We start from the raw sequence: 26,812 nt of genomic DNA on the forward strand, positions 1-26,812 counted from the left end.
AAGAATACACCAAGCTCTCTCTTTGTGTGCTTTATGGAAAAAATAGTTTCATATTTTGACAATTGCAAAAGAAGAAACAAACTAAGACTTCTTTAATACAAATGTTTATTTATCATTGAAGTAACTGTTGTGTTGTGCATATAGCGGAAAGAAATGAGTATTGTTAGAGAAACTCTTTAATAAGCAAAATTGTGTTTCTGAGAATAACTGAGTATCCCAAAAGTAATTTTCAAAATTTAGGTACATTTGTTATCAGTTATGATCTATTCATAAGATGTTTTTCTTCATTTCTCACTTAAGCTTCTTTGAGTATCTCGTTTGTAATGAACTGAAATAAAAACTATACTTGCTGTAAAACAGGAACAACATGTTGGTATGTATATAAAGCAAATTCATTTCAGTTGCAAAACAGAAATTGTAATATAAATACAATGAAAACCTATTACATAAACTCTTAAAAATAAGCATCTTTAATTTAAGCCACACTTCTTATCATTAAAGTTTCCAAGTTTGTTAAATAAAAGCATTCATAAAACATTGACAGCTTTTTATGTTTTCTATTCAACAGCAGAAATATAATTGCAAATAGATTAATCATATTTCTTAAAAACTTGGTTATAGTCAAAATCAGGCAATGTCTCAGAAAGTGTATCTGTAGTGATAGAGGGGAAATATTCAGAAAATAAATAATATAAATACTTCTATTCTTGAAAAGAATAAATAAGAATATTCTTTCAAAAGAAAATACTTTTAAGTTTTTACTGCTAGCTTTTCTAGCTGTTGTTCTTCTACCTGCACTGACTCCCATCTTAAAGTGAAACAGATATTAAGACTCAAACACAGATTTGGAATATTATTCTAAGGCTTTCCAAATAATTACAAACCCTCAGTCATGGAAAAAATGACTTATCTACATTTTTAGTATGTCATCTTATCATGATTGGGTTTCCTGGAGGCGGTAATGCCCTTTAAGAAAACAATTTGCTAAAAGATCTTCTGACAATCTAATTTAATATTCATATTATTCACCATTTTCCTGGCAGTATTGCTGGTATGGATTGTGGGAATGACATCCAATATGATGTTACAGAAAAGCATATTTGTTTTGGTAGCTGTTCAGATGTAACAAAATACTTTTGAAGGAATTCAGTGCAGTGCAGATACATTTTGGTGTTTTTTAGGGTTTCTATAACCACACTTACTGGCATGAACCTTTAGACCTCCACTAGTTGTCTTATTGCAGAAGGAGCATCAGGTGTGAATTTGGGTATATGATAAAGTTTTAGGTCTCTAATGTTGCAGCTGCATGACTGCAAGATTACCTCGGTCTTACGAACACAATGTGCCATCTCTATTTTCCACCACAGTGACACTGGAACCCAGGCTACTGCAAATAATGATTGGCCTCAGAATTTTTTAAATTTTTAAACGCTTCTCCAATCGGAGCAATAAAGTAACCATATGCTTGTGTATGTGCAGAATCTGAGACCTGTTGAAAGATGAACAGATTGAAATCATATTACCCCTCTTAAACTGTAAAATTGTACATCCTCATATGTTCTTAATATGTATTTGTCTGTGAGAAGGAATTTATTCATGTGAAATACAACAGATCCAGATATTTATACATAGCATCATTGGGTAGAGAAATAAATTGGAGAAGGTTTTTGTCTAGTAGACAAATATTGCTACAACAACAAGCTCTGACATGAGATCTGGCTGCTCTTGTTTCTGTTTGACTTGCAGGCCAAACAGTAAAATACAAGTTCATGACAAGACACTGTGTTTGATCTACAGCCCACGCAAATGACGGAGGTTTGTCAATTGAAAGTGAATTCTAAGGAAACTAATGACTGCTTTCATTCGTAATGAAAAAACAGGATGACAGGTTTTAGCATTTATAAATATTCTACAAGAATAGAATCAACCTCTTTTGCTCCCAAAAGTTTAACTCTCCCCCTTCTCTGTTCCTAACCTTCACCTCATAGCTTAAAAGCAAAGCATGTGTCACTTTCTGTCCCATGTTGGAATGTATGTCACTGCCCATAACAACTCCTAGCTGGTTATGAGTAGATAGTGATGACCTCTCGCCCTCCTCCTCTCACCAACATGACTCTTTCCAAACCCTCGGTTAGCACTTCCAGAAACTCCATATCTGAGTCGTGAATTAAGGAGTTGAAAACAAAAGCATAGGATTTTCACACCCCATCGTTATTACTGAGGCCTCATGTGTTGTTGTTGATAGGAATGGCAAAGGATACAGTTTTCGTCTCCATCTGTATTGCGTGGTGGGCCTGGCATGTTGAGCAGCACTAATCGGGCATCGTGAGATCTGTTAACTATTACTTCATTAAGTTTCACAGCTGTATGCATGCGGCGCACATTGGACTGATCCCTAAAAAGCAGCAAGGGAGAGTTTTATTAGTGCTACAGTAAAACTGTTGAGATAATTAAAATCAGCACAAAAATAGTAAAAAAAAATTTTTTTTAAAGTGTAATTAGTCATTATAAAATGTCCGGAGATGTTTGAAAATACAAATGGCTCACGGTTTGAGGCTCATGAGTTCTCTGAAGTTCTCAGGAGCATTGTTTCGGTTTCGCCTTTCAGCCTCACACTTCTCTTTGGTCCAGGTCATCTGGACTTTCTCTGGAGGAACCTCCATCACATCCTCCTCTTCATCGGAGTACAGACTGCCCATACGCACCAGTGAATGTCTGTCTTTAACCAGCTGGGCCTGTAGGTTCCATGAGAATGTTAAAAATATGAAACAAATTCTAGAAGAGGTATATCTCTCTCTCTTTCAGTCCCAACATACCTCTCTTTGTCTTTCTGCACTGGATAGCCTCATTTGCCGTAACATCTGGGACCTTTGCTCCATCATTAGTGTTCTTTCATAAGTGTAAGCTGAGATATCACTGTCATGCTGGAATCCCATTTAAGAAACATGAGTTGGTAATGCAGATGAAACACAATGTTTTGCAAACTTTTTATATTTTTCCATATTTTTTGGTGTGGATGACATGAAAACTGCATCAAACAATGACAGACTCAAGGTTCCCACAAAATGTGTTTTCTGCACCTGCTTTCAAATATATGGCTACAAGGTTTTTTTTTCCCCAGTGGACTTACATTTGCATGGTTAAGTCATTTTTTTTTGTCTATTATCTATGTTTTTTCTTATCTTGCTGACAACAACCACTCTGTGTTAGTCTGAAGCATATCTGCTTTATTGTACCAAGGTAATCTAACATCCTGTTTGTCGTTATCATAAAATGTATTTCATTGGACTATTTCCTACCACTAATGAGTTACTGTGTGAGAGGAGCCCTCACCATCTCCACCACCTCCACCTCTGCCTCTATTCTCAGCTGGTACAGGAATGTGGCCAGGTCTTTCTTCATCTGGATGCTGTTGTCATCCATCTGGGCCACAGTGAAGATGCGCATTTTGCATTTTCTCCACACCTAAAATGCAAAAGTCAAAAGATGGTTTGGGAGCTTTGAAAAAAAATCTCCCCATAAAACTACAGTTAAATAGTTAACTAAATGAATAGGAAGTGTTGTTCATTGACCTTGTGCTGTTTGAGCAGGAAAGGCAGCAGCATCAGCATTCCTCCGTCATGAACAATCCACCACACATCAATGTTCCCATCTGTGAAGCGTTCATGGTTGCTTGGATAAAACGACACATTTTTGGGGACCATCAGGGCCAGGTGGGCAGCTGTTGTGCAGCGGACTGTGTCTGGGGCAGAGAAGGCAACACACAGGCTGTGATATTTACATATGTCATTATCATTACTGCACATAGGGCAATACAGTCTCTGCAGACTCTCACTGCACACCACAGTTTATCATGGAAGTGCTGAAATGCATCATAATTTAGTGTGGTAGATTAAATTAGGAAAGTGAAAGGAATGTTATACTGACTGAAAACTGAACACCCGTACTGTGGGAAAACTCTGCTCCAGATAACTTTTTAAATTTTGTTTCTCTTTAGCTTTAGTGGAGAAGACTTTTTATATATATGGGATGAAAAAATACTTTTAATGACTTCAGAAAAAATAAAAACACCCAAATCAATGTTTGTTCTCATTATAACACTGCCAAAAAGACCAAGCTAAAATCCCCACAAAATTGCTTACAGTGGATAAAAGGAAAACCAAAAACATTTTGTCCAAGATATTAAAATGCTGAAGAAAAAGCAAAATGATTTACAGATTGGACTGCTAAACTGTGGAAATACTCTTACTGATAAAGGTTTTCCAGGCTCGAGGGTCTTCGCTCTGTCTCCAGCCGTATGGCCAACCCATAACCACGGTGTTGTGTTTCATCCCACCCAGACCGCAGGACTGGATCAGGTGGGCTATACCTTCTCGTACCTTAGTTGCCACAACAACTTGACAGAAACCTTTGACCCGCTCAATCTCCATCATGTTCTTAATGGCCTAAAAGGACAGTTGCACTTATATTAAATTTTAGCTCATTTTAGCCATTGCTAATTGTTATCCAAGCTCAAATCTTTCAAAAGTAACATTTTCAACAAAATCTAACCAAAAACAGTAATTTGAGGTGATTAATGACTTGCATTAGCATACATGCTTATAATTATAAACAATATAAGAATAATTAAACCACCTATACAAAAAAAAACGCCGTATGAGCATATCAGAAAATGTTAACTTCTCCACTCCACAAGAGCAGTGACATACAATCCAGAAAGTTACAGAAACCTTTCCACCTTTTACCTGTTCAGCTGCTTGCATTTCGCCATAGCTGTCCAAAAAGTTTCCCTGGATGACAGAGCCAACGATGGTCAGACCCTTTCCTGCCTTTAGCTGTGAGGCGAAGGTGAGCATTCGTGGATATTTCACATGGAGGTCCTCATCTAGCTTCAACAGAACCAGTAACTGTGGCCTAAAGAGCACAAATCACTCACAGTTGATCAATCAACTTACCAATATCATCCCCAGTAAACACAATTACAAATTGTTAATTCTAATAAAATTAGCCAATCAGTGCTATGAGAGAGACAACATACTGAAAGTTTGTTAATCAGTTTGGATTACTGAATCACAGGTTTTAGGTGATATGTTGTTATTCAACATGCCTCTAAACGTTTTACATGACAGACTGATTTCAACATAGGCATTTCTACATATTTGCACATTTCCAAACTAAGATGCAAAGGAGGTATTCTGATCCTATGCCTGAACCACCTCAACTCTTTTTAATGTGAAGCAGCAACAGCTGTACTCCAGACTTCTCTGGATGATAGAGCAACTGTAAAACGGGAGCTCATTTCAGTCGTTTGTACCCGGGATGATGTCCTTTCTGTGGCTGGTCTACAGATAGGCCAGTAAATTGAAAGCTTTGGCTTTATCATTCCACTCTTTTTTCACCACAACAGAGAGGAGCAGTGCTACAGATGAAGCCCTGAAGCTTCTATTCATCTCCGCTTCATCCTACCACCACTCAAAGTACCAAGACACTTTGAATCCCTCCACTTAAGATGAAGAATGACCTGTGACCTGAAGGAAACAGTCCACCCTTTCCAGGTGGAGAACCATTTCCTCAGACCTGGAGGAGCTTATTCGAATTTTGGCCACTTCAGACGTGGCTGCAAATTATGCCACTTCACATTGAAGATCAAAGCCCTCCTCTTGGTCTTACACCTTGAGATTCTGTCCATTAACACCACAAACAAGGCTGGTGAGCAGGAGTGGACATAGAGTCCAAACCACACTGAAAATCTTGCTTAGAAGATTCTCACCTTTTCTTTCACATCAATCCCTATTAAAGGACAAGGTTATAAGATTTTCGGATTCAAAAAACAAGTGGTGGGTTGCATGAATTCATTTTTTATGTCCCTTTCTTTGCTTTAAGCATGCCAGAAAAATTTCACTGTTGTGTTGCTTATAGAAGAGAACTGCCTCTGTGAGGTTATTGTGAGATGGAATGTAAATTTTCTGAGTAAAGCTATTCTGCAAATATGCTTTTATCATTCCATTCCCCTTGATTTTTTGCATAGACAAATTAAACCTATATGGTTTAAAAGTTTGTAAATTAAACCTACAAACGGCGGTTTTAAATGCTCTTTTTCTAGCTGTACTCAAAACATAGTTTCATATACTGGCACACAGCTTGGTAGTTAACTTGAATCTAAGGGATTGCCCATGAGCACATCAAGAAAGAAGCTGGAGGAAAACTCTCAAATTTCAGATTGTAAAATGACAGCTCTTCTCATTGATCCACAGTTTACTGGCACATGCTGTGGTCGAAAATTAGAGAGATGGCTTTTGTTCTTCTGAGTGGCAATTTGTTTGAAAAGCCAGTTGTTATTTGGATGTGCATCTGAGTTCTTACTAACACTTTCTTACATACTTAAAATAGACAGACAGGCAAAACAAAAAGCACTGCAATAAAACTGATGCTTGTAGTTTCCTAGAATCTGGACACAAACTTGGCAGACTATTTCACCAGGACATACAGGTAATTTTTTATTTTTTTTAGAAATAGCATGAAGTTGTCAGTTTCTAATGATGAATCATTTCTGTTCTCTCCTGCGGTTGTGGTAATACCTCCAGTTCTTGGTGTGGGGAGGTCCAGCTTCCAGCCTCAGCAGGGCATAACGTGCACCACTGAGAGACAGTCCTCTTATTCCATCTCCCCACTCCTTCTCTGCCCTAATTTTATGTAGTAATTGAAATACAAAAAAGATTGAGGAAATAAGTTGTTGTCAGCTAGAGATATGTAGCAGTCAAACAGAAAAAAACAACCATTTTAAGAATTCAATTTAGTAGAACATTGAGTCAAAACATACCCTTGGTATTCAATGTATTTGTAGATCATTCCTGCAATGCCCATGGCCACTATGGCATAGTACCAGGAGGATATGAACATGAGAGCCAGACACATACTCATGCCAAGAAATGATAACGCCCTGCAGAGGTGATAATTTGGTTATATTATAACGGGTGTCCTTCACTGAAGGTGTGACGAAACTTCTGCTTGTAATACAAAATCTGATTGTTGCAAAGATCAAAACATTGCTAAATAAACTAACCAGTGGTAATATTTGAATCTTGGCCTCCAGTTGGGTGTCCGTAAGAGAGTTTGCACTGCACAAGCCAAGTTTACAAAGAGATAGCACATCAAGAAGAACCTGGAGAAAAAGAAAACATTGTCAAAACAAACATTTCAATGAAGTAATTCACTGGTGCGTCTTAATAAACTGGAATATAATTGAAAATTAATGTATTTTATATTTCCTTCCATTCAATGTTGGATTAATGTGACTGTTTGGATCCTTGTAAGAATAGCTATTTTCTTCAGTAAAACCATTTGTGACTAAACCTCTTTGAGAATATTGTCAAGGACAACTGCCAAGACAGCCTCTTGCTTGCATATGCTGCAACAAAACCATACCATAGCTTTATATCAGTCTTAAAATCTTTTGTGTTCTATGTCATCATAACACTTTCTGAGAAATTTGCTGCAAGCTACAATGGCAGAGATGGACGGAGTTACCTAACTATATCATCTAAATGTATCACTGTGTGTATTAACTTTAGAGCATAAAAATAATAAAGCAAGGTTTTTGATGATATTCTTATTCACTGAGTGGCTGTACCTGATTAAAAATATAGAAAAATGTCACTGATGACGGGCTTGTTTGCAGTGTTGTATAGTAACGAAGTAAAAATACTTCACTACTTTACTTAAGTATATTTTGGAGTACTTCATACTTTCCTGGAGTATGAAAATTTTTGATGACTTTCACTTTTACTTCACTATATTTCCGAACTTAATCGCGTACTTTTACTCCGATACATTTTCAATGTGTGGTTTAGTTACTCGTTACAAAAAAGCGAGAGAGAGAAACGCAAGTGTTTTGACCCCACCTACTGATTAGCAAGTAGCAAGTAGGCTACCGAACAAAGTCCGTAGCCTGCTTGCCTGGGTTTGTTCATCACCACCAATAGGATACTTCTTCTTCTTCTTCTTCTTTTCTATTATGGCGGATCACAAGCAACTTTAAGGTGCATACCGCCACCTACTGTACATGAGTGTGTAGAAGCATTACTTCATATCTATTAAATTCTACTTTTTAATTTTGTATTCTTAAGATAAATAAACAATGCTTTCCTTAATTTGTGAATATCTGTTATGTTTCCTTCATTTCCTAATATACCTTTAAGATTCCATTCATGCCCCATATTTCTAACTATTCTCTTTAATTCTTCCCTTTCGAGTTCATTTGACTTACAGTTCATCAATATGTGTTCTACATTTTCTTTCTCTCCACATCTCTCACATTTATCATTATTTTTCCTCCCTATTTTATAAAGCATGTCATTTAAGTAGGTATGACCTACTCTTAATCTACTAATTATTATTTCTTCTCTTCTGTTTCGTTCATTAATGCTTCGAATTCAAACTGACTTTTGTACTTCATATAATCTTCTTCCTTTCTTATCTTCATTCCACATTTTTTGCCATTTCTTGATTTCTTTACTTTTAATTAGGATACACCTGTTTCGCTTCTCCCATTAAACACAAAGCAAGTCTCGCAATCAGTAGCAGTCACATGGAAATTCTATCTTACAAAAACTCCCCGTCCAACTTGAAGAAACACATCGAGGTAACTTCTTATGAAATGGTTATAATCCTCCTGTTTCAGTAACTATAGCTTGGTCACTAGGCACTATTGTGAAATCTTGACCATAAATGAACTTTGTTTGGCATTGTTTCAGTTCCACACGTGGTGTATTTAGCTTAGGCCTAATGTTGACTGTAGCAGGCTACCTAGACTCCTCTGTTCAAGGGGGGACAGAAGCCATAGCAATAGCAATTTAGACTAAATTTAACGAATATAGGAAAGGCATGCAAGTTCAAAACCAGGTTTACAGATGCCAATAAGCTGCATTTCCCTCCCAATTCTTTTTTTCTTTTGCATAATGACCAGTTGTGTGCACCACCTACTGACTGTAGCATTGACTGATTCACTGATTTGTGAAGTAGAGTAATCGTAACAGCTCTTTTTCTTCATGTTGGCCGCATTTTCTGTACTATTTATTTTTCTCATTTTCAGCACTGACCTTACTTGAAGGGAAAACTTAAGGCTTACAAAAACTTTGTATTTTCTGTCCTGGAGGGTTTACTAAGAAGCTGGTTCAGTTGTAAAGCAGGTTAAGTTAACCTTGTGCTATAGGTAAAGCACCTAATTTTCTTAACTAAATGATGCCTGCAGGTATATCTATTAGCAGGTTTAATTTTGCCTGCACTTGGTTGGGTACATTATTTTAAGTGTATTTGACAAGTTTACCAAAATATAAAAAATGTCATTCAAACTGCATTTGCTTTGTTTTACTTTTTACTTGTACTTTTCATTACATTACTTGAGTACATCCATTTTTACAGTAATTTCCATACTTAAGTACAAGAAGTTTCAAATACTTTAAGACTTTTACTCAAGTAACATTTCAGTCAGTGACTTCGACTTTTACCAAAGTCATATTTTGGAGAGGTACTTGTACTTTTACTTGACTCTGAGATTTCAGTACTTTATACAACACTGCTTGTTTGTGGGGAATCAGTCAAATGTTTCATGTTTGCTTACATGGACAGGATGGGAGCGACCATGTCCAATGAGGCAATCAGTATCCCCAGCTCAGCTATAAGGCCAGTTAGCAGCAGAGCCCACGTTGGCTCTCCATTAGCCTTTCCGTGACCAAACACCTAGGCAAAAATAGACACATTTACATGCAGTAATGCAAATCACTTCTTGTTTGGTTCTTTAACATATTCTAATACATTTACAGATAAGCTTTTCCCAATACAAATATTTGTTCCTTAACATACTGGCAGACATTGGGAGATTTTTTTTTTAGTAGAATATGAAACAGGAAGGGAATAATTTTCCGCACCCTAAGGAAGGGAATAATGTTGTCCTTGGCAATAGCTTGTAGAAGCCGTGGAGCACCAGTGAGGGACTGCAGGCCCGCTCCAACAGTAGAGAAGAAAGAGCCAATGACAATAACCCAAGGAGATGGCCAGGAGAGAGTGCCAACGACAAGGTTCTGTTGTACAGCATTTCCAAATCTGCAAGGAAGCAATAACTGAGTATGACTGCCAATAATGACCTGGCCATTTCTGCAGTTTCTTTTTTCCTATTTAATTGTAAGCATTCACATATGGTACTGAAACTATAAGTACTTACTTGTCCCTCAGGACTACTCCTTCTATACAGGACCCAAACAGGACCACAGAACTTAAATCTAAACAACATGATCAAGGATTGTAAAATGGCACATGCCTTTTTGCAACTTTATTAAGTCAGTTTTAACATTCTCCTTAAGAGTAAACATTGTCAAGTGTCTGATAACCTAAAGGATACAAACAAGAGAAGTAGTTGTAATGGCTAAAATTGTTCCCACTGGAATGGACTTCTGAGCGTCCCTGAGATCACCAGATCTGTTAGAGCCTGCCATGATACCTGCAGAAAAAAAACATGTAACCTTAGGACATTTAAAACATGCTACACAATGCCCCCTAATGGCTGATACCAACACTTCTGTGTCTTCCCAGTGAACACTGTAAACAAGAAAATAGTCTGTCTTACCCGTGGCAGATGGGAAAAAGATCCCCACCAAAAGTGTGAAGGATGTAGCAATGTCTGCCGACACATAGTTGACAAAGTTCTCTAAGGGACTATGAGCATCTGCTGACCGCAGCCCTGCTTTTTCCAAGATCTCCCCCTTCTGTAAGTAGTTGCTCCACATGTTTTCTATCACAGCAAAAATATATTTTAGGGAAAAATGGTGTCACATTAGATCAACACATAAAGTCTATATTTTTATACAGCAAAAAATAAAAAAATATATATATCATGGTTAGATCTTCAAATTCGACTGCACTTAATATGGAAAACAATTCAACTCAGTTGCATTTATACAGCAAATTCAGGTAATTTAGGACATTTCAAAATGCTTTACAACACAACAAAATAAAAAAAACCCAAGCAAACAGTTCAACAATGAAACAAGTTATATAATAATGTAAAAAATAAAACAAATTAAAAGCATGTCCAAACAATATATAAGATATTTTACAAATGAAATTGTACAATACTCAATAAGCTAAATAAATTCTTTTTCAAAACAGTATGTTTTACCATTGGTTTTGGTAGAAGAAGAATGTTATCAACCACACGAACAAAGAGGAGTTATCTTGACATCCAGATAGAATCAGATTACAATACTGTTATATTTTCCTATGCTATTTCCCTGAGGATTCAGATGAAGAATGAAAACATCGCATCCAAGTCCAGAACTGTGAGGAACACCATTCTTGACTTTTGAATGTACAAATGGTTTATTATATACAAGTCCAAACCAAAATCTCTAAATGAAATATTAACTGGACCACTTCAAAGCAGCAACTCCACATATGCCTCAGTTGCATGTTGGATTTACCTCTGATAATCCCACTGCCCAGTCCAGGGATGCCCTGTATCTCTGTCACGTTGTTCTGGATGAAATAGTCATCACACTGAGCACTGCTCAAGTTCCCACCAACGCAGAACCGATTCCACAGTTGACTGGGCTCCGTAAAGTTCCCCTTTACCTCAGTTTTAGCACATACATCAAAACCATCTCTCACCAACGTCCTGTTGCCCAACATGCATATCCTGCAGCAAGAGAATACACAGAGGACAATTACTTACACATTTTACAAAAAAAAAAAAAAAAGGGAACAATACTGACACTTAAAGGCCCAAAATGGTTATTCTATTTCATGGTTTACATGTAGAAAAGTGCAAGAAAATAGCACCTGCTTTTCTCATTACAAACACATGATGTTAAATAAATGTTAAGTCGCTTAACAGATCCCTCAAATTCCTTCTAAGACATGTCTTTTTTCACAGCACTTACGGGAATTTTGGTGGATGCGTCATGGATTTTATTGCCCCTGCATAGATGGAGACAATTGAGATAATAACACAAGCCAGGAAAAGGGATGCCAACTTGTTGACATATTTGACCCCCACAAAAACCACCACAGCCATGAGACTGAGGCACAGCGTTCCGTACACTCGCATGTTGTTTAGCAGGGCACTGTCACGGCCAAGGTGATCACTGGAATGAAAAATAGCTGCCTGAGGAACCAGATATTTCTGAAACAAAATGACAACAAATAGGTTAATACATACAGCTTACACAGGATTTGTAAAATGAATAATATAAAGCAGACAAAAATAAAAAACTGCACAGTATTTTTTAAATTCAAACTCTTTTCCCACTCCGAAAAAAAATACATTACTAGCAACAGGTTAAAGTATGTGTTAACAATTATAGTAATTCAATGAAAACACAAAACTCACAAATCACCTTCATTCAAGTGTATAAAATTCTGCAATATTTGCTCCAGATTTTTGGGGTGAGTGATATGACCCTTTGCATAACAAGTTATCCTGATACAACAGACCGCTTGTTGGATATTTTTGAAAACAAAGATGCAGATCCAGTATTGGGGAATTCCCCCATATATCCAGGAGCTCCGACAGCATTTAGCACGAGGAAGCAAATGGCAACAATTTAAATTTTTTGGCATTAACTTCCAGGGAAGTAAACAAACAGCATGTATTTCTACACGCTAGCAGGAAACCACTTTCTGACCACTAACTAACTTATGTTAGTGCCAGTAACTAACATAAGTAGCCTTTTTAATCAATCTCTTCCCAAAACAAAGTCATTTCTATTACAGATGCCAGCTTCAAACACTCTCCTGATAGAAGGCTTCCTTTATGTGATTTTTTTTATTGTATTTATGTTAAATGTAGAGACTCTCTACCACCATTTTTTCATTCCTTTTTTTTGTAGACAGAGACTGGTGGAAGACATTTTATTACTAATTTCAAACCCAATTTAATATGAAACATTAGTAGAAATATAAAGGAGGAAATACATTGTAACAAACTAACCAAGAAGATTTCAATGGCTCCAAGAATGTACATTGCAGAGGCAAAGGTGGTGCCCAAGTAGAAGCAGAGCCCCACAGCTCCTCCAAACTCAGGGCCAAGTGAGCGTGAGATCATGAAATATGCTCCTCCAGCTATGAAAGAGAAGAACAACTGTCAGTCTCCAAAGGTCTTTCTATTTTACTTGATTTTGTTGACACAAGGTCTTTTGTCCTAAAGTAACAGAACATGCAAAAAACATTTTAATTGGCATTTAATAGTTTACCACAAAATCAAAGGAGGAAGAACTCAGCAGTCTCCCCTCCATGTAGTGGTGTTCATCACCACCTCTTTCTCTACTTTTTTTTCTGCTAAGCTGCAGTTAGCACAGCCTGTCATTAATGCTCAGGCTAATTAACATGTCCATCAATGACTGCAGATAAGTGGATTTTTCTGTAAGTTGCTTCTCCACCATTAGCACATTTAGCAGCGAGTGTATGAGATTGATTAACCGTGCTAAGATAATCCTCCTGGCTGTGATTGGTTGTTTTTGGTAGGGACAAATCCGGAGTGGTGCATTTCTTGAGACAGTAACAGCAGCTCAGGGAGGGGGTGGAAGAGATCAATCTTTTCACAGAATTTATGCCTTGCAACATACTGTCAGGACATTTAGATTTATTCATCTCCCATTTTTGGCTACATTGACTTTGTCTTCACTTTATATGCAAGGATAATAACTGAAGGCTTAAGCTACAACCCTCAAAACTATCAAATTATGTGGTGTTTTTATTTATTTATTTTTTACTTTTTGCTTGTTTATTGATTGAAGAGAGAGGACAGAAGCTGTGGCTTTAAACTTCAGCAGGGGATAAAAGAAAAATAGGCACTGGCATAGAAACAGTATATTGGTATCATGTTGTGATCATATTGTGGTATCATATTGGTATCATATCATATTGTGAATGATGTCATAACCAACATGTATTTTTTTTAAGCTTTATTTCATACAAATTATAGGAAGTTAATGAGAATTAGTCGAAATATTTACTTGGCAAACTATGACCATGAGTCAAAACATTTAAACCTAGCTGAACTGAGTTTAGTTATTTTTAAGGATGTACTAGGACATCACTGCAAACAGTTCTCCATCAAACAACTCCCAAGAAGTAAGCAAAGTTGCACTTACAAAATATGCAAAACATTAGGATAGCGTAAATCTATTACTATAGACTTTTAAAAGAAGGTAAATAGACTGGGAATGTTTGTGTTTTACGCTTTACCTGGAACAACGCCATTAGTAGCAATGGCACTCATAGATATGGCTGTTAGCATTGTCTGTAAGAGAAAGAAGAAAATGTTACATTAGAGCATATTTCAACATAATTTGGTGTAACTTCAAATCCTGATAGCTTTTCAAGGCAAATGTAAAAGTTGAAAACACTTTTATGAAAGTGGTGACAGCAATGGCCAACATAACACACATTTATGTCCTATGGACTGAGAGTGAGGATGATGGTCAAAAAAGTATAGGAAATGTCAAAGTGCCTCCCAGTTATTTGGTTTACACAAATAACTGCACTTCAGCGCACTCATGAATCTTCAGTATTTGATGACACCATTGTCATTGGATAGTTAATGAGTCTGCAAACACACAGGAGGTTGATATGCAGGACCAATGGTCCAAGACTATGGTGATTACAGTAGATGTCTGGGAAATCACCTTCAGTCCACTCCTCAACTTTTTTACATAACAACGTGTCTACCCTGAATCCCTTCTGGTTCTTAAAACCACCCTCAGTCTATACTTGAGATGCTCATCATACATACTGTAGACATTCCTCAGAAAAAAGCCCAACAAAGATTGTACTTCCTCCTTTAAAGAAGTACAATCTGCAACATTAGGTTCTGTTCATCTCTGCAAACCCCAAACACGTTGGAAGCAAAGCAGTTTTTACTTTTACTTTTGGGTTCACGTTAAAGGTTGTTATTTACACAAACAGGACATCACAGAGACAGTTCCTTCCAACAGACTGTTTCTCTGATAAACATTTAACTATGAAAGTGCTTTTCAATAATATGCATATTTGCACTGATTCATTCTTGTACTATTATTTTTGTAATAACACAGTATATACACATTTACTTTAAAATATAATTTTTTCAGTTCCCATATATAAATCTGCATTTTAAATTTCTATATACCAAGATCAAAGTGGAACCAAAGTCATAGTCTGTGTTTGTATGCATAACCTTGATCACATTCTGGTTCTTGGTTTGAAATAATGGTTGTGGTTAACTTTTTAGGTAAAGGTAACTATGTGTAGACATTGCACATGTTCATACTAACACATGAGCAGCACATCAGGACAATCAGAAGAGACTGTATGATGCCGGCCATTCCCACAATCCAAGTGAGTCGAAGGAAGAGAATGACCCCAAAGATGTTCTGGAGACACGGCAGGTAGACGCCCATCAGAGTTCCCATGTTGGGGGACTAGCAGGGCGACAGAGATGGGGAAAGACTGTGCTGAGCATGACATTACAGGAAACAAGTGTGGTGATCATTAATATTGACTGATGTACTTTTAAAGGTCATTCAATCATGTTATCAGCACTTTGCATGTATTTAGGTCTTACATTGACCCTGTCTAACTGCAGACTGCCCTGTTTCATAAGCAATCTATCAACAAAACTTAATAACTTGAAAGAGAAAGCACAAAGTCAGCCAACAAGAAAGTTCAATGTTTCAGAGCCTACAAGTTCTCCCTGTACACATAACACAAAAACAAAACTTGCTTCCTGACTCCTGACCTTGGGGGTCTTCCTCCGTGAGGCCTCAGCACTTTCTTCCTCTTCATGCTCCTTGGCACCCTGTGTGATATTAGTGTAGTTGACCAAGCGGCTGAGCAGAGAGGAAACCTTCGGCCGGATGTCAAGCTCTTCCTGGAACGAGAGGTTGTCTGAAACTAATTTTCTGGTAGATTAGATTTTTCTCTTTAAATAATGGACATATTGTACGGAAAAAGCAACAGACCTCAAATAATGCCAGGTTTCTGTCATAGAAGTCGTTCCTCCTGCCAGAGGTATCAGCACTGCTAAGGAAAGGGCTATCCTCTTTATGATTCCCATGTCCTGTCAGAGTGTAAGATAAAAGTGAAGCTTTTAGACTGGAAAGAAATTGTTAGAAGGAAAACTAACAAAGTATAACAACAATTATTGATATAAATACTGCAACAGTTGAAAAGAAAAGTTGATCAATTGCTTAAAATCTGCACAAATACTGATATGATGTGGTACTCAAAACAGAGGAAGCTTCACATGATAATCACTTAAAATTTTAAAGTCCAGTCAATCAAATTACAACAATTTTTACTACTCTGGCATTTCTTAAATTCTAAATTCTGCATCTCCAATGGGGCAAAAGTCTCACATTTTATCTACAGCTGTACTGTGTGCTTTTGCATGCTAAAAGACAGATGCCGTTAAAATGTTTTGTTTGTTTTAGTCTGCAGCAGACATACAATTTAAAAAAAAAAAAAAACATCAGTTAGGCAATTTTGCTTTGAAAACATGAGCTCAAAAAGCATGAAAAGACGGCTTTACAACTTTGTCTCTAAATCACAAACAATTAAAAAAAACATTTAGCTTGCACTTATTGAAATTTCATTGTTCAGATTGAGAAAAAAATCACATTACAGAGATAAAATCCAAATGGAAAAAATTAGGCTAAAAAAACACAAGCAGGTTTCTTTGGTTAGTAATTAAAAATGGAAAACAAATCTCTTTTTATAGTCTTCTCTTCCAGCTTTTAACTGTCACTGTTCATTTTAATTGAATGATCTTAACAATGTCCATGAAGCAGAAACACAATTCACACAGCGAAATGGAAAATAACGACCAATAGCACAGCAAGTCCAGGTGATAAACAGGCAACTAATTAGATTCCACTTTCATTTATTTTTGCTTTTTGAGGAAATAATCAAACAGAGATAATCACCACTGCTGGGCCAATTATTGTACACAAAGCATTACGGCAAACTTCACCCACACACACTCACCCCCACAGGCAACCACCTCATTACTAAGAAATTACCTAACCTTTAAATTATTAGACTTCAACAGGCTCTGTCTTGAAGGCTGAATTAATACTGCAACTAAAAACTGGCCAACTTACCGAGGGGGCAAGAAATGGAAAAAACAAGTATTCTCAACTGTGCTGCATGACCTTCAAGGCCGGTCCTCACTTACCTGTGCTCTGTGTCCCACTGCTGACAAAAATGCTGTGGGGAAGCATAGCTACAGTATGTGCTGTATGCAGTGTGCCAGAGAGTACCCTGTGCTCTCGCCTGGGGAATTGTCGATTTCTATCCAGGACACCCGGTCACCCATAGCGAAAACTCACTCAGAGGCTTGATCTAACACATGGTGTACAGACAGTGGGGAGCTCTAGGGTGGGTAGAGACGTGTTCTAATTCACATGAATGTTCAGGAACAGGCATACATAAATAGTTGTGTATCGTTATTTTAGTCATTCCATTGGATTCAGTTTATTTATATGGTTCCAATTAACAACATATGTGTCGGATGGCAGTTTACAAAAAACTAAACAAAACAAAACAAAAAATCAGTCACACCACGACAGATACGCAGCTTACAATTTTGTAATGTGGCATAAACCGAAGATTTAAAGCAGTTTTTTGTGTAAAAGAACAAACAACTCCCACGAGGTTGAGTTACTTTTTGTTTGCATAAAACAGAAACATTATCTCCTCTTTCCATATTTGTCTCTTGACAACACAATAATAAAATGCAGGCTACACTCTTACAGACGCATGCAAACAATATCAGACTCATCTTATGAGAGTACTTTCTTCTACTAGTTGTTTTAGTGTTGACAACATTGTTTAGGCCAAACTGTAAAAGTGACATGTTATGTTTTTTTTTCAAAAGTATTTCTGCTCTCCCATAAAGGCAAGATTTTTTGTTTAAAAATTTGTCCTGACAACTTATTTTTCCTAGCTGAGTTGTGGATCTCAGTTCCCCAAGAGTTACTAGAGGTTTTCCTCTTTGATTGATGCCTTGTCTTGTCTGTAAAATGTCTTAGTAGGTTTGTCATTTTCCATTAATCACTTTGTTATTAGACAACAGATTAAACTGCCTAACATATACAGAGTTTTGGATATCATGTTATTAGCCATCATTCTTCTTTTCCATAACTTCATCTGAACTTTCTGCTATATTTGGTATGTTTGACTTTATGTGTTCACTAATTTTCTCTTCCTCTACAAGACCTTCACAAACCAAAACTTTTTATTGAGCTAAAATTACAAAAATGATCAAATTTACAACTCCAGTAACTTCAGACAGCAATAGGTTGCAGTTAACTTTATTAATGGCTGTCAAACAGAGATGAATACATAATAAAAATAAAGGTTCACAAGGAAAAAAGTATGTGCAATTTCTTTTTGTCTGATAATTTTTAGCTCTCCCATAAAGGCAAGATTGTTTTGTTGTTGTTTTTAGATTGAACTCCAGTCTTTGCATTCAATATGGGAGGATAACGAATACTGATCTGCAAACACAGATAAATAGTGCCCTCTAGTGTGGTTTGAATGTATTGCATTGTACACAAAATGGGATGGTGCATGATCTTTCTCTTCTGTTCAGAAATAGATGCAAATGAATAAAGGAGAAAAGAAAAAAAGGACCAGGAAATAAAATGTGTCCACACCCTTCCTACCACAGCGTCCTATCCATTCACGGCTTTTCAAAACATGCCGTTGTTCGATACAAAACCAGCCTTATGTTTTATGGGCTAAGGAGGCAGCAGGGTTCTCTAGCTATCACACTAAAGGTCTAATTGGAAAGATTAAGTCCCCTTTTATGAATACATATAGGAGTTATGCTCTGTGCACAGAACAACAATCTCTACTCAACATATGTCTATATGTATTACACAGCTTGCCCAAAATATTTAACAGGCCCAACAAGGAGATCAAACTCCATCTGGGAATTTAATCATAGATTCTTTGCATGTATACTAGCATCTGGGAAGAGGATTTTAAAAATTCAAGGGAAATATGCATATTTATTTTTAATTAATCATAGCACCACAGCCTGTGTTTATTGTTAGTGTATAGAATAGAATAGAATAGAATAGAATAGAATAGAATAGAATAGAATAGAATAGAATATACTTTATTGATCCACCATTGGAACTAAACAAAAAAGTGTAAAACAACTGAAAATACGCCTTATATTCTAGTTTCTTCAAAGTAGCAACCTTTTGCTGTGATTACTGCTTTGCACACACTCTGCATTTTCTTGATGAGCTTCAAGAGGTAGTCACCTGAAATGGTTTTCACTTCATAGGTGCCCTGTCAGGTTAATAAGTGGGATTTCTTGCCTTATAAATAGTCATGAAAATAAAGAAAACCCATTGAATTAGGTGTGTCCAAACTTTTGGTCTGTACTGTACACCATATAAAAATACATATGTTCAGTTCCCATAAAATACTTAGAAATTTTGGTGATAAAACTTTTGCAAGACATTTTTGGCCAAAATAATGAGACAGATAATTTTTAAGGCAATTTGTATTACTAATTAATCTCAGACAGTATGAAAGAAAGTCTTTTTATATAGTGTATGTAAACCTCTGGTTTCAACTATATTTCTATTGATTGTCTTGAACAAAATCAGCAGATATTATGGCCTCACAACAATTTAATAATGTATCAGTGCTTTACAAAGGTCAAGGCGAACAACTTTCAAAGAACATTACAACTTCATCTTACAGTAATCTGTTGGAACTGCTTAAAATGGATTGGAAAACAATGTCATTTTCATAAGCTCTAAGAGTTAAAGAAAAAGAATCCTCTTTGCTAAATCTTCTCTTTGTGCAGTATTTAAGACTTTAACAACTTGAGGCAAAAATGTCAAAGCTCAGAACACTTCATGTGGAATGGTAATGCTTATACACCCTTAGAAGAGGCACATTTATGTAAGTGTGCACGCATACATGTGTGAACACGCTTTTCTCTGACTGAAAGGCTCCTGAAGAAAAGACAGCTCTCAATTTGACTTATGTAACACTCATTTGCTATGATTAAGGGAAATTGTAACGCATTCATAATTATGTCAATTACAAGTAAAGAAATTAAGTAGTAGATACATTTATTTGAATGCCTCGTAAAGATGTGCAAAAGGTCCTTAAAGAAATTAAACTTGTATCAGACTTAAATTTAGAAAATCCAAATTAATGTTTGCGCTCAACGCATTTATATTCAGGGTGGGATCTTCCAAAACATTTTAGCGTGAGAAAGATTTCTTATATAATCAAATAAATAAATAGTTAAAAGGGGTGCCAATAAATGTGGCAGACACAGAATGAGCAGAAAGGGCTGGCTGGTAGAAAAATCTGTTTCCTCTCATACTGCTTTATGTTCACTTTATTTGCTGTGTTTAATACACTACCTGACCTGTAAGGAAGAATATGTGACGGTGACATTGGACTGAGAAAACATAGCTAAAAACTACGTTGGCTATATACTACTTTATAGATTACAAGGGTTTCTTTTTTTTCCTTTTTCTTGTTCAACTGTTTGTGTATGCACATGTGTGTATGTATGTATACATGAATAGATGCACAGATTCATACTAGTGTTAATGTGGATATGCTCGACACAATGCTTGTGACATGTCTGGAATGAAAAATCAAATCAACCTTATTTTAACAAAACCTCTATAATCATTAGAAAAAACAACACAGAGACCTAAGACTATCAAACACACCCTGCAAAAGTACAAGCAGTTTTTTTATAAGTACAATAATATTCAAAACAAAAATAAAAAAGAAATGACTTTGTTCTTGAATTGATTTTAGTATTCTTCCCATCTTAGCCTGTGGCAAACAAACAAAATAACTCTGTTTCAGCAGTACACCCTTATTAGCTGTAATCACTGTTTCATGCAGGGTAAAGCCTAAGCTGAACAGAGGAACGCTAACCTGCTGTGCCTTAAAGCAAATCATATCAGCTTTGATGTGCTCTAATGATGAAAAAGGGATGGCAGCTCCATCTGATCACCTCAGGGGGTGAAGGTGGGTGGAAAGGGGAGCATGGTACTCTAGCACAGACTTCTAAAAAGACAAAAATGAACTAAATGAGGATGTCAGTGTGTGTAGATCTAACAGATAAACAAATTGTGGCCTGTTCATGAAAATGTAATGTGTTTGGAAATTGTCCAGGGTCTAAGATTTTATGCTTAATTTGAATTTTATTTGTGAATACCGTTGTCACAAACAGCACAATCTACTTGAGGAATACACTAAAACAATGTTTTTGCCTTTGATTTAAAAGGCTTAATTAAGCAACATTTACTTTATAGTTAGATTCTACACTGTTCACAGATAGACTGTAGCTACATTCTAAAACTAATGTCATTAAAACAAAATAATAATGCAAATGTCAACAAACAGTTCTTCTTCAAATCTAATTATGTAGTAAAAATAGCTCAATATGTTTGTATATGAAACATATACCAAAACCAACATCCAATTCAGTAGTGAGGATGCCAGTCCATGCCATTTTTAAATACCTTCGTAAAATGTAGGTGTTTAATCTACAGTATATTGTACATGTTGACACGTAATTTCCATTTGCAAAACCAGTCTTCATGTCACTTACAAATAATGAATGGGATGATCTGAAGAGATGGAACGTTCTACAAAACAATACAAGAGAAGCACAAATTTTAGGTTCAAAAATCTCATCCCAAACCTGGAAAAATGGAGCTAACAGGGATTGAAAACCAACTCCACTTTCATAGAAATGGACAGGAATGCTTGACTGGATGTGACAGAAAAAAGATTCAACATCTCTGTGGAATAATCAGCTAAACAAAATGCATATCTGAACATGGATCAAGTATCAGAATTTTCAAGTATGCCATCAATTTAAATTTCAGACACGAAAAGAAAATCAATAAGTGAAGATGGGAGAAAGGCAAAGTCAAATCCAACTTCTATTTCTCTCATGAAGGAAAAATAGCAACAAATTGAAAGATAATGGTGAGAGGACAGCACCCTGAGGTGGCCCTTTGTTCCTAACCATCTTTAGTCTCACAAATTTTGTTCTGTTTTTCATGCAGTCATTAATTCAAGTAATTGTGGAGGCCTGTGTCTTCCACGCAGGCCTCTTGTGTGGAAGACACGGGAGGCCAATTTACCCTGCTAAGCAGGCTAAATTGTGTTAAAAGCATTGTAAAAATCAATAATCATAAGTCAGACAAGGCTGCCAGCTTTGTCCGGGTGACAGTATGTACAAAATTAATCATCTAATTTATGGCTAGGGACAATGAATCAACTATACATCCTAATTAATGGAATCAATTCATAATAGTCAGTTAGCATAACATGGATGTTTTTACACTGTGGTAGAAAGTTGAACCCTGCAAGATGGTACATCTTAAAAGATGAACCATCCATCCCTCCATCCATAGAGTAATGGATGGATGGATGGATGGAGGCGAGAATAACAGTTCCTGGTACTGTTATTTGTTCACTAACGTTCACTAAAAACATCTGAGATCTTCATAGAAGAGCTGTATATAATTAAATTAAATTGCACACAAGATGGCTATATTTACATACGTTTTCAAAGCCATTGGGTAGGGTTATCAGAATTAAGAGTCCTGAATAATATTGCACAGTTCAGATTCCTGAAATTTAAAGTATTGTATTAATTACCATTATGTTGTGAAGGCTATTCATGTTTTAATTAGACTGAGATTTTTGCCTACAGTATTAACTGCATGACTGATCAATTAATTAGCTTCACTGTTGGAGTTTTTTATAAGAGTCTTTTTCTATACTCCCAAAATATGTTGACCAAAATCTAACATTTTACTACAATATTCATTTGCAGTAATATTTATAAAGAGTCCTCTTGAGGATAGTAGATTTTTAAATGCTTAACCGCTGAATTTCATGTAGAAGATGATGATGATGGTGTAGGACAAGGAACAAACCTTTAGTTGAAAAAGTTGTTTCCTGCCAGCAGAATTAAAAGGAAGCTATAACTATTCTACTCAAACATTTTAAAACATAAATGCTACTAAATGTTAAAAACTGCAAAACTGTTTTGATAATCAGTTCATTTATCTCTGCCATCTTTACTATAAACAGTGACAACATTTTTTAAGTCTTTTATGTCTTTTGTGTGCTCTGCTTTCTACACATGACAACGCAGCAGGAAAGACCAGTAGAAAAACAAATAGTTTCCAGTCCTAGTGCTATTTCAAGGGTGCAATAGCAGTGCAATAACCACAATGTCGGTACTGCCCTTTGCTCACAGAGCTGAGTTCAGTGCCTGGAACAGACTCCTCACTGTGTCACTTCCTCCATGAATTACACGTCACACTCTGGACAGCGACTCATAGCATCTAACACGGTCAGCCACCTATTCCTGCTGGGATTCATGCAGAATGTTCCCTTACGTTACGCTGATTTTAATCATCTGACCACATTCCCACCCATTTTTCCATACTTTTAGGAAAAAGTAAGAAGTGAATATTGTAATCATGCATACAACTACTCCATGTGCAAGTTCCAAACAGATGTTTTGTTTGTGTTAACATCTATAAAAATAGAAAGTGTAATAAAATGTTTCAATTCAAGCAATACACAAACATGATGCCTTAAGATTATTTCTTGAGACTCTAATAGTGCAAGAAATTTCCCATAACTCGGTTAGAAAGCATTATGATATCAAGTTTGCGTATTCTGTGGTGCACTACAATGTTTGGCACACATAGACTAAAAGGCACTTGTCTCTCTGTGCTACTTGCAGTGGGAGGCTTTCATGCATTCCAGGAATATACAAGCCAACAGCTGAAGCAACAAGACCTAACATGCTAAGGTCTCAGAATTCAAATAGCAGCTAAAATAGGGGTAATTTCATCAATAAAGCATTATAATCTTCAAAATCAATCTACTCACATATCTACAAATCTACATATTTAGTAAAAGCTTAGAAAAACAGGTGACTAGTTATGTTTTTAAATTTCAATTCTGGTCCATTTCATGTTTTCAATGGGAAACAGTTCACAACCAAAAACACATTACTATAACTTCAATTTTATGCTACATGTCAGTGAGACAGCTTGTGTTCAGCCCATCCTTAGGGTAACTTGTTGCCTTATTTAAAGGCCACGCCTTTGTGAGTCTTTCACTTGGAAAGAGACAGAAAAAAGTGAGGTTTCTCTGGTTTCAGCCCACATAAACAGACGCTGCTTTCACAAAAAATGAAGCAAAGTAAAATAATTGTCTCCAGAAGCTATCGTCTGAACTTCTTTCTCCTTGTCTTTCATCTGTTGTTGATAACTTATGTGCTAGCCCTGCTTCTTCTGGGTCAATTCAAGTGAATGACAGCCAAGACATGCAGAGAGGCAGAGAAGTAAAGAGGGGAGAAATTTGCTCCTGTGTTGTGAGCAACCAATCTTTTCTTGTGAAAAGAGATCCTCTACTGGCACAAAGAAAGCCCCATCTTTTGTGCGAAGATCTACTTCAGTCCCACCCCCAATGTGTGTGTGTTTTTTTCCCCAACAGTTCTCACCACTTTTGTTTTTCCTTTGTCACAACTATATGCTTGCATTTCTGTTTAAGTCCAGCACTATGTGGGAAAAAAAGAAGAACAGAACATTAAAAATGTTCTTTCCAACTTTACTTAAGGTAAGTTGTGCGAAATAGATCTGATTATTTTAGAAAGACATTTTCCGGTCATAAACTATTGCCATGGTAACCATTCAACCAGATGTTCACAAAGCTCCCAAGACAAGAGTTGACTTGCTTGTGCTGTGATTTGTAAGTAAAGTAAAGTAAAGTAAAAGGGTACCCATTTAAAGATAGATCTTCAAGCTGACTTTCCATCTCGGTTAAAAATAAACTATAAAAGTTATGAGACTTACCATCAGCACCATCTTGATGGTCAGGGCAGTCCTGCCCAGTGTCCCTGTAATCAACCCAGTTAATCCCTTCCAAACTGTCATAGCTGGACTGAGCCTGATCCTTTACTGGTACGACTGTGAAGTGAGGCATGTTTTCATTCCTCTTCTTTGCGCTTTCAGCTCAAACTCAACTTAGTAGGCTAACTGTTAGCCAGCCACACTTCAACTCCCACTAATGGCAACTACATTCCACTACACTGCGCTCACTTCCTCTGAAGAGCATTATCATACTCCCCGCCCCCGAGCCAGCCTCTGATGGGTTTTTTTTGTCTGTGCTCAGTGGCTCTGGAGGTCTGGGGAGAGGTGCATGTTAAAAGAAACCCCTTCCACCAGACCAGAAGGAGTGACATGGCACTCAGGTTTGCTCTGAGAGGTCATGGATACATTTTAACTCCCGAGTCATGCAGGACGATGCACTCAGCAGAGAAATAGTGTAGGGTGACCCCTTCCTGATGTCTCTGTGTCATAATGACAGCTAACAGGCTGGCCTCTGTCTGCTCAATCCAGCACATCGATATTTTTCTGTTTTCTTTCCCCAAAACACAGGCTGATGCATTGTAGCAGCAAGGGATGATGGTTAAAAGTTAAAAAGAATATTTAGACAGCTATTTAGTAGAGAAAGCAAACAACGACTCCTGGTGCCCATGTTTAATATGTAAACAATTAGACGTCATTGCAAACTTTGAACTCAGGACTATTCTGCTTCTTCACACAAATTTGCCAAATTCTGTGCTAAATAAGACAAAATGTATGTTAGCTGTATGCTATTTAATGTCATGGTACAAAGCTGTTGAAACACAGAGTGTAATGTACAGTCTTGCTAAAAATAGGAGCTTGCCTGTAAACATTAAAATAGCCAATCAAGAGCATGCTTTAGAAAACCTGTTATTAGTAAGCTGACAGCTACCAATCTTGCTGCTCTGCTCTTTAGTTAAAAAGTCTTTCCATTTAATTTTTTCTGTAATAACCATTTTCTATTGTTAAACTTTCAAAAGGAGATGGTCTGTATTTTACTTTATTATTTTACAGAAAAAAAGAAGAACCAACCACTTAACTGGAACTCAAAAGTGCAGACTTGATTACTTGACGTTTTTTATGATATAAGACAGCAAACGTATAAAGTTTAAATTCTGTTGTAAAACTGCTTTGTCAGTATGGTGGTAAATTAAACACACATTTTCAGAGATAATAGATGTAAGTTATCTGGATTAGTTCCCATAAAGAAAAAAAAGACTCCTCGCTTCCTGTCTTTATAACCTGATGCTATCAAATGACAAAAGTGATTTCTTTCCATGACTTTTTAAAAAGCAATAATAATGAAATGTTGCCCACCAAGGTCAGTCTGTAACTCATGTGGTGCTTTGTGCAGGTCAGTGAGCAGCAGGAAGACTGCCACACTCATTTCTCAGTGAGGCACAAAGAAGCGTAGGCAGGAGTTGAAGGTCCATGGAAACACAAGACCCAGAATGGTCAACTTAGGGATCAAAAATTTATGGTAAAAGCTTCAGAACCTCCTTCAAACTTGTAAGTCCAAAGGTATCATATAAAGAAGTCAACAGGAGGATGTTTAACAACCTCTTTCCAACGACAGAAAATCTAATGGGTCTTTTTTTTTCTTCCTATGCTTGTATGACAATTAATAGTAGGACAAGAATTTAGCTTTTGATGCAACCAGCTTACCCTTCCGACGTGCAATTAAAAACATCAGCCACTAGATGGCAGCATTTGAATGTGTCATAAACATAACTGTGAAGGTTTTCAGTTTTAAAGAGAGATTGCAAATAGATCTCCCTCTAGCGGTAAGATATCACATTACAGGCTGACCTAATCCACTAATAGTCAATGGATAA

General features: G+C 36.6%; 1 protein-coding gene and 1 long non-coding RNA gene across 2 annotated transcripts in view; both read right to left on the bottom strand.

Annotated features, from left to right (window-relative positions):
- The window catches only part of LOC116718978 (uncharacterized), a 101,784-nt gene that overhangs the window by 68,546 nt on the left and 6,426 nt on the right, over positions 1-26,812 (bottom strand). The gene's annotated exons all lie outside the window — the stretch shown is intronic.
- On the bottom strand, positions 89-25,162 carry slc12a4 (solute carrier family 12 member 4). Its single transcript, XM_032561286.1, has 24 exons — positions 24,924-25,162; positions 15,993-16,090; positions 15,770-15,901; positions 15,306-15,452; positions 14,239-14,293; positions 12,983-13,113; positions 11,934-12,175; positions 11,475-11,689; positions 10,622-10,786; positions 10,397-10,495; positions 10,220-10,277; positions 9,927-10,101; positions 9,620-9,738; positions 7,064-7,162; positions 6,821-6,940; positions 6,579-6,683; positions 4,746-4,914; positions 4,250-4,445; positions 3,573-3,742; positions 3,334-3,465; positions 2,817-2,924; positions 2,548-2,735; positions 2,262-2,395; positions 89-2,155 (listed from the first exon to the last, which is right to left on the bottom strand). Exons 1-24 carry the CDS (start codon positions 25,051-25,053, stop codon positions 2,064-2,066), a joined length of 3,279 nt encoding a protein of 1,092 aa, XP_032417177.1. The 5' UTR covers positions 25,054-25,162; the 3' UTR covers positions 89-2,063.

This window comes from Xiphophorus hellerii, chromosome 4 (assembly GCF_003331165.1).
Source record: "Xiphophorus hellerii strain 12219 chromosome 4, Xiphophorus_hellerii-4.1, whole genome shotgun sequence".
In the NCBI taxonomy this organism is placed as follows: domain Eukaryota; kingdom Metazoa; phylum Chordata; class Actinopteri; order Cyprinodontiformes; family Poeciliidae; genus Xiphophorus; species Xiphophorus hellerii.

Bases quoted from the DNA above. Each gene is read 5' to 3' on its own strand.
- slc12a4 (XM_032561286.1), bottom strand. From the start codon at position 25,053: ATGCCTCACTTCACAGTCGTACCAGTAAAGGATCAGGCTCAGTCCAGC. The intron at 7,163-9,619 runs GTAAGCAAACAT...CTTTTTCTCCAG, and splicing joins GTCGCTCCCATCCTGTCCAT to GTTCTTCTTGATGTGCTATC. The intron at 3,466-3,572 runs GTCAATGAACAA...TTTGCATTTTAG, and splicing joins TCCTGCTCAAACAGCACAAG to GTGTGGAGAAAATGCAAAAT.